We start from the raw sequence: 8,694 nt of genomic DNA on the forward strand, positions 1-8,694 counted from the left end.
ATCTCAATGGGCTTTTTACACAAAAAGTATACCTGGAAAAGGATGGCTATGGCCGTTTTTAGCCCAAGGAGTGGTTTTGGTGCAAAACAAATGCTTGCAATGGATTCAGAATCATAAAAACACACTAGTTTGACCCCTCACATGCTACTTAAAACAGAATTAAATTTTGATTTTTTTTCCCCCCCACATAAGGTTATGGATGGTACCCAAACTTCCAGGAGCTGTCAAAAATTCTCCTAGGGAAACTGCATTTCAGTCTTTGTGAGATGTGTTACTAGACACTTTTACAAACGCATTGGTGAAGATTTTTTTTGGTAAGGAATTTATTCCAAGATGTTTTTAATATCCCCTGACTATTAGAGGTCATCTACTGTCAACTACATTCCAAAATTAATGAGCCAGACGGACAACAGACTGAATATAATAAACATGTTCTCACTCTCTTTGTCTCATCTTAACAGCTGGTCATCAGGACTAAACTGGAAGGGAGGCCTTATGTTTGCCTTTGGTTGTTTTTCTCCCTCATGGATCAATAAGAAAAAAATACAATGTCTAGTCTGACCCAGTTACACATGCATTTACTCACTCACTCACTCACTCACTCACTCACTCACTCACTCACTCACTCACTCACCCACCCACTCACTCACTCACTCACTCACTCACTCACTCAAATAAGACCTCAGTGGTTGTAAACAGGTCTCACACTGGCACCAGAATGTTATGTTGGCTATGACGTCTGTTAACAGCACGAGTTGGCACCGGCCTACTAAGTGAGGAATTTCTCGGAAGCTGTTCACGTGGCACTGCACACCCCCAGGTCATATAATGGGCCACACATGCCAAGTTTAGCAGTAAATAAATACTAAGAGAGCTCCCTTAGAGGAGCGAGATATGGCTGGGCTACTTCTGTGGGGTAGCTACTATATTCCTCCTATATTCTTTGCCTGTATCCCTTTCAGAAAATCAACATAAAAAAAGTTCTGTGAAGCATGGCATGGATTGAATTCTATAAGCTTGTGGTAAGGCCATGACAAGCTTTTAGCAGAATAAGTCTGGACAGAAATCTGCTGCGGGAGTTTAATGATTAGAACACCAAATCATCAATACATCTGGGCTCAGGGTTCAACGACTAATGGTTGAAATCGATTGATTGCTGCAGAGTGCAGTCCCTGTGTCCCAAAGTGTGCCTCTCAGTTCAAACACAGTTGAGTTCATGTAGACAGGCAGAGTTGCACATATTTCTGCAGCAAATAGATCTGCTTTATAAAGTGCTTGCTGTTTTTCATCTGAAAAGTGGAATATCAATTTCTCACAACATAAAGTGAGCAGACATGAAACCAGCAGGGGTCCTGCTGGCACTTGTGGCCTTGATGGCTACTGCCTTTGCTGCAGAGGGTAAGTTTATTCTATGTTTTTGGGGTTGTTTTTTAAGTCTGGTCATTGTGAGATTAGCTAAAGTATGAGTGCTAATGTAATGTTGATCAATTAGCTATAACAAAGCCATAAACAGGATTGCTGTCATGTAGTAGGAACCCTATTTTACATATAACAGCAGTATATTTATCTAGTGCTGATGCGTCAAACTGTTTTTCCACAGAGTCCTGTGTGGACCGATGCGGCACCTTCAACCCCCAGCATAAATGCCAATGTGACTCCATGTGTGTCTATTATAGCAGCTGCTGTGGGGACTTTGATACTGCCTGCCCAAAGAAAGGTCAGTAAAATAAGCATCACTTGCAATTTTTAGAAGATATGAGGACATTACAGTAATATGCTGTATATAAAACTATCAATCCATAATGGACGGTATCCTGGTGACTGGTTCGATAATCCGTTATATGTCACCATACACTCTAAATCTTTAAATCTTATATATCCATGTATGCAATGTTTTGTGACACTAACTTTATATACCATTCATTGCAGTTGCTCGTGGCGATGTATTTGATGAAGTAGAAGATATGACCCCAGTTACCACAATGTCCCCTGAGGAGACAACTATTGTGACAACTATAGCACCGATGACCAGCACAACACAAACACCCACCACCACTGCCCCTCCCTCCACTACGGATCACCCCACCCTGCCCCCAGACCCCGACGCAATCCCCTGCAGTGGACGACCATTTGACGCTTTCCTGCAGGTGAAGAATGGCTCCATCTATGCATTCAGAGGTGGGTCCAGATACAACTAGTAAATGTGCTCAGTAGAGCACATTCACTTCAGCCAAGGTGTCAGTTTGTCTATACAGTGTTGATGCATTTGCCCAGTTGAACAGTTCTTCCTGGGCCAAAGATAAACTTTTTGTTTGCTATGTTTATCAGTTTTATCAGTTCAAAAGTCTGTTTTTCTCAATTGCTTGGATCCATTTATTGAAACACTAACCTCATTCTCTTAGTACCTCAAACCCTAAGGCAATTGGCCAATACACTATTTCACTTCTTTATGTGTTTGTACAGATCCTTTTGGTTTAATGACTTTAGAGATATTCCGATTTGCGTGATGTTTGGACAAAATCTGTAAGAGTAATATAAAGAATTGTCTTTAGCAAAATTCGGCCTCCTGATGGCGCTATAACATGACAATCGGAAACATTTTGGACAGAGGTTCTACTCTGGCATTCAGGGAGTGTGTGTGTGCACAGTTTTCCTGCGACCGGGCCAACGGTGCTGAGATTAGCTGCTCACAGACACACGGACACACAGACAGACAGACAGACAGGGTCCAAAACATAGTCTCTTTTTGTTATATATTATAGTTTGATCTATCTTTTACTCAGTTTCATTTTTTCCACTACTCATTTTTAGGATAAAGGTCATTGGACAAAGGTCCTAACATAGATTTGATCCCTTATTTGTTTGATTTGTAGTGTTTTGAAGCTTGCTCGCCCTCCCCACCAACAACTATGTCCTCTGTTTCTCATCACATTTTCTCAAACAACATACATTTGGGCTGATCACATCGACTGATGTTCTACATGTATTATAGCTCAAAACAAATAAAATCTGCACACTGGTTCTCAGCTCCACTTTTATAGCTGCTTTCACCATTTCGATCTAGTCCAAGTTAAATCTAGTTCTCTTTTGTCCTATATTATAATTTTACTTTACTTAACTGAACGTAACTTAAATAGCGTGACATGCCGTATTCTGGTCATGTAATAATAGGCAAAGATTAGGCAAAAAGTTGACGAAGTAGACAAACAAAAATAGGTGAACATTTTGAAACTTCCAATCTACAAGCTTATAGTGCAGTTGTAGATTGGCTATTTTCGCTATTTGTACAGCAAAGCATATGGAGTCTAAGTGGAATGAGACACCTTCTTACAATGTACAACTCACTGTTGTATCCAGACTGGATGTCTGTGTTTACCTGACAAAAATACAAATTTCCAATGTCTCCCCAGGTAATTATTTCTTTGAGCTGGATGAGAGGTCAGTTCTTCCTGGTTACCCCAAACTCATCAAAGACGTGTGGGGAATCTCTGGCCCCATCGATGCTGCTTTCACACGCATCAACTGCCAGGGAAAAACCTACATATTCAAGGTACTGCCTTATATCTCTCTGTACCAGTGCAATGCTCCAACAGAGCAGAACCTTGATATAAAATTGTAGTACTTTATAGTATTTTTATTACAAAATACTTGTTTTCATTGCAACTTAACACCTGGTGTTCCGGATCTCAGGGGAACAGGTACTGGAGGTTTGAGGATAATGTTTTGGATAAGGACTACCCTAGAGATATTTCAGTGGGCTTCGAGACGATCCCAGATCATGTCAATGCAGCGTTCGCAATAGCAGCACCAGGTCACCATGGCAGAGAGAAGGTCTACTTCTTCAAAGGTAACACACAACACCTTGTTTGTTTGTTTTGTAGTGCGTGAACTATTTCGTTAAACTACATAAATAAATAAATGTATCAACAGTGGTACAATTAGTACTACTACTACTAATATTATGATCTTCAATATTAAATATATATACTCTCAGCTAGAGCTCATGTTGATGTCATGATTTACAAGCTCACACACACAGCGATGCAAGATGTTGTAAGTTTGTTTAGCAATTTTTGAACATATGGGTGTATATAATGACATTCCCAAAATAGGGACACCAGGGTTAAAGGGATTAATCCATTCAATCCGGGAACGCATCTGTGTCATTTTAAGATTTGAGCTATAACCATTATTTTATACTTTGGGCTATTCAAAAATAGCAGATGTACAAGCTCATAGCACGGCACCGAGTCCCGTGCTACGAGCTTGTAGATCTGCTATTTTTGAAATATCTAGAAAATTTGTGAAAATCTTTGAGTATAATTTTTTTTAAAGCAAACATTTTTAACAAAAATCTTTGCTTCTGGGAGGTCCCTGGAACAAAATATTTTGAGATGGGGGTCCGCAGCCAAATACATATAATTTTGGGGGTCCTTGACATGAAAACGTTCGAGAACCACTGACATAGAAACATAAGGTTTTTTTTTTAAACTGTTTGGATTTAGATGAAAGTTTTAGAAAGCAGATCTACAAGCTCATAGTGCGGCACCGAGTTTTGAATAGCCAAAGAAATCTAAAATGACACAGATGCGTTCCCGGAATGAATGGGTTAAAACCATCCCCAGCATTTTGTCTACCTGTGTGTTTGTCTATTCAGGGGACCAGTATTACCAGTATGAGTTCAAGCACCAGCCGTCCCACGCGGAGTGTGTGCAGATGAACAGGGCCTCTCCGTCCGTCCTGTTCTCACGCTACACAGACCTGTACTGTGACCAGACCTGGGAGACCCTCTTCACTCAGCTGTTTGGAGGCTCCAGTAAGAAAATTGGTTCTCAAAGTGGGGTCTGTTGTGATATAGCATATAAGGCTGCCCCCTGGGGGCACGCAGGTAGTTCTAAATAAAGATGGCTGACTGATAACACACAGACCCCGGTCTCTCTCTTAATATTGCAGGGTCCCTAGCTAAATAAGTTAATATAGCGTCACAATCATTTTAACCACTTTAACTATCATTGTACACTTTGGATATTCAAAAATAGTAGATATACAAGCTCATAGTGCGGCACCGAGTGCAGCACTATGAGCTTGTAGATCAGCTATTTTTTTTTAATCATGAACATTTTTGCAAATCTTTGAATATATATATATTTTCAAAGCGAACATGTTTAACTCAAATGTTTGCTTCTGGGGGGGTCACTGTCACAAAATATGAGAGGGGGTCCGCAGACAAATATGTATCATTTTAGGGGTCCTTCACATGAAAAAGTTTGAGAACCACTGCTTTAGAGACCACGTTTCATCTGTTGTCATGTCCTTCTGTCAAGAACTGAGACCACCACCATATCCTAGAGAATAAAAACATGTCTCCGCTGCTATTTTTATTTTTATTTCATTGTGAGTGGTGGGGCTACTCATTATTTGTTTATGTTTTTTATCACTGACTTTAATGCACAATTTCAAATAATACATTTGTATTTGTACTTGCACTGCACAAGGGGACCACGCAAGTCGGGAGCGATGTAAGTTGGGAATGCCCCACCCGGTGATGCAATAACCGCTGTACCTGTTGTCAGAATACCAGTTCTGTCTGTCTGTCTGTATGTCTGTCTGTCTGTCTGTCTGTCTGTCTGTCTGTCTATATAACTGTCTGCATGCCAGAATAGTCTCAATATGGTTATGTTTGTGAAGCCCATGCACCCAATGTCTATTCCCAAGGATTTTTTTATGCAGATGTGTGTAGCTACACTGTGCAGAAAAAATATCAACACACCTGAGTCACTTATCTATCTATCTATCTATCTATCTATCTATCTATCCATCTGTTACAGCCCAGGGTCATCCCAGGGGCCCTCGTCTCATCAGTAAGGACTGGGTGGGCATCAGACCCCCCGTCGACGCGGCCATGGTGGGCCGTGTCTACGTCAGTCCCCAGCCCGACCCGAGTCCCCCTCCGACCGAACGCCCCGCCCCTGTGAGGAGGATGCGGCCCAGTCGCAGGAAGCGTCCGGGGAGTAGGAGTAGTAAACGGGGCGGACGGGGCCGACATAGCCGCTCGCTGTCCCTGTTTGAGGACCTGTTCGATTACTTCACCGACTACGAGGACAGTGACATGCCTGACTATGACACCACCACCACACAGGACCACATGGGCATGTCTGACTACGACACCACCACCACCACCACACAGGACCACAGGGGCAAGCCTGCACAGAATGTCTACTTCTTCAAGAGAGGTGTGTATCATACACACAGCACTGCTTCTCAATGTCAGGTTCGGGGATCACATAACCCTTATGGGTCTGTAACTCTGAGAGTGTACAAACGGAACCAAATGGACCTGTATGGTCCATTTGGTCCGTTTGTACATTCTCAGAGTTAAACTAGATAAATGTGCTCCTTGGAGCGCAGGTCTCCGCCAGGCCGGGTTGCCTAAACTCTGGAAGGCATAGCCATAGGTCATAGCCACTTGGAATGGCATCTGAAAAATCGAACTCATACATCTTAATCACATGACCCCAGAGATAATGTGCACCGGTTTGAGTGAGTTTTTGACAAAAATAGTAGTAGCAAAAAAGGTTTTTGAAGAAAACACAACATGGTACAAGGCCGGGGCCAGGGCCTATATGGAAAGTGAGAATGCAAGGAATCCAGGGGGAAAATAATATTCAAGAGTTATTGGCCAAAACGTTAAGTGGGCCATGAGGCTGATGTTAAAATCGGGAGCTATGTTCCTGATTTGTGGCATTTTGTGCAAAGCGAGACACTCCTGCAAAGTTTGGAAAGAAATCATAGCCAATTGGAATGGAAAATGAGAAGTCTGACAGATACGTCTTGATCACATGACTACAGAGATAATGTGTAGCGATTTGCGTGATGTTTGGACAAAATCTGTAGGAGTATTAGCAAAAAAAGAGTTGAAAAAAATCGGCCTCCTGGTGGCGCTATAACAGGCCGATGTGAAACATCTGGGGCAGAGGTTCTGCTCTGGCCTCCAGGGAGTGTGCGTGCACAGTTTCACAACGATCGGTCCAACGGCGCCAGAGATTAGCTGTTCACAGACGGACGTACACACACACACACACACACACGGACAGACAACCAAAACACTGATTATTTTACAGGGTAGATTGGAGTCCCAGAGATAAAACGTTGTATAAAAGGGGGGTCTGTGGCCTAATGCATATTAAACTCGGGGTCCTTGAAATGAAAAGGCTTGAGAATCCCTGGCCCACAGTATGCATGCACTCATTCACAACACTCTTTTGTCATTGTTGTTTGGTATAAATAATACAGGAAAAAGAAATTGTGATTTTATAAATGTATATTGTATGATGTTCTTATTTCCCCAGATAAATACTACAGGGTGGACCTGAAGTCTAAGCGTGTGGACAATGTCTACCCTCCTTACCCACGATCCATTGCAAAATACTGGCTGGGCTGCAAGCGTGAAGGGACCACCGATGAGTCCCGGGCAGAGAAGAAATAGATGGGTAGATTCAAAGATTTAAAGACTTTATTGGTCAGACACTCGTGTATGAGCAGTGACTCTGTCCAGCATAGTACAACATGTAACACAAGTAGGTCAAAAATAAAAAAGTAAGGTACTACTAACTAGTAATAAGTAACAAAAGGAAGTATTAAAGCGTTAAAATCTAGTTAATGTGCAAAAACACATACACATACCATTAGATATAATATATAAATGATTTAGAATTGCACCTTCCCTGGGTTGCTGAGGTAGGATATAGAAAATATACGTAATATAGGTAGAATATAGTATTACAGAGAAAAATAAAGAATGTATGAATAAATTAGTAAACAAGGATAATAGTTTAGAATTACACCTAACCTGGTTATTTGAGGTATGATACCATGTCTACATGTTGCAGCCAAAAGAAAAATGTATACATAAAATACATTTGCGAAGATATACAGTATACAGCATAATACAGTTCAAGCAGCAGTAGGATGAATAAGTTATGCATAGCAGTCTCTATTATGTGGCGAAACAGTTCTGCCCTGGGTGCACTTGCAATCAAAAATTGTACAATTTACGCTAGGAGGTTGTGCAAATTGGTGTCCTAAAAGTACTTGATGTGCTCTGTTGGTGAGTGGGTTTTTATAGGTTACAGTCAGTTGACCTGGCAATTGGGTCATTGTTGAGCGCTCTGATAGCCTGAGGGAAAATGTTCTCTCTGTAGTGGCTTTGTGGCCGTGCATGCATTTGCCTGACCACAGCAGCATTGCTGGGTTGATGGGGGCCCTTTAACCACTTACACCCTCTGGTCTTAGTAAAACGGACTTGAGTTACAACTGTATTCGAACGATTTTTTTCCCGTCTACACCAAATCTCTAAGCCGAAAATAGCAGATCTACAAGCTCAAAACGCGTTGGGTTGCGTCACGTTTTGAGCTTGTAGATAGGCTATCTTTGGCAAATGTAGCTCTGCTCAAGCACCTCCTGGAATTACAAGTCCTGCACGGAGGGGAGTGAAGTCAGCTGTTAAGTGTAGATGCCTACCCCGCCCTAGCAGGGTTCAAGTGACCACTGCCTCTCTGGACCCTGAAACCGCCTCCCCACCACTTCATCAGCTCTCTATTCTGTCAAAATAAATAAAGAAAAGTTAATGAGAAACAAAGTGAATGTATTGATTTACCTTCTGTTTATCAGAACAGTTACTGTTGAAATTGTATT

General features: G+C 41.7%; 1 protein-coding gene across 1 annotated transcript; it reads left to right on the top strand.

Annotated features, from left to right (window-relative positions):
- The first annotated feature begins 243 nt into the window (after positions 1-243).
- Positions 244-8,621, top strand: LOC308090323 (vitronectin-like). Its single transcript, XM_080435443.1, has 8 exons — positions 244-1,398; positions 1,601-1,717; positions 1,930-2,178; positions 3,411-3,550; positions 3,691-3,847; positions 4,658-4,816; positions 5,829-6,233; positions 7,350-8,621. Exons 1-8 carry the CDS (start codon positions 1,335-1,337, stop codon positions 7,484-7,486), a joined length of 1,428 nt encoding a protein of 475 aa, XP_080291569.1. The 5' UTR covers positions 244-1,334; the 3' UTR covers positions 7,487-8,621.
- The last annotated feature ends 73 nt before the right edge of the window (positions 8,622-8,694 follow it).

This window comes from Gymnoscopelus braueri (genome assembly GCF_963280865.1).
Source record: "Gymnoscopelus braueri genome assembly, chromosome: 8".
Classification (NCBI taxonomy): domain Eukaryota; kingdom Metazoa; phylum Chordata; class Actinopteri; order Myctophiformes; family Myctophidae; genus Gymnoscopelus; species Gymnoscopelus braueri.

Coding starts and splice junctions, on each gene's coding strand:
- LOC308090323 (XM_080435443.1), top strand. CDS start 1,335: ATGAAACCAGCAGGGGTCCTGCTGGCACTTGTGGCCTTGATGGCTACT. Junction 2,179..3,410: donor CTCCATCTATGCATTCAGAG/GTGGGTCCAGAT, acceptor ATGTCTCCCCAG/GTAATTATTTCTTTGAGCTG. Junction 4,817..5,828: donor TCAGCTGTTTGGAGGCTCCA/GTAAGAAAATTG, acceptor CATCTGTTACAG/CCCAGGGTCATCCCAGGGGC.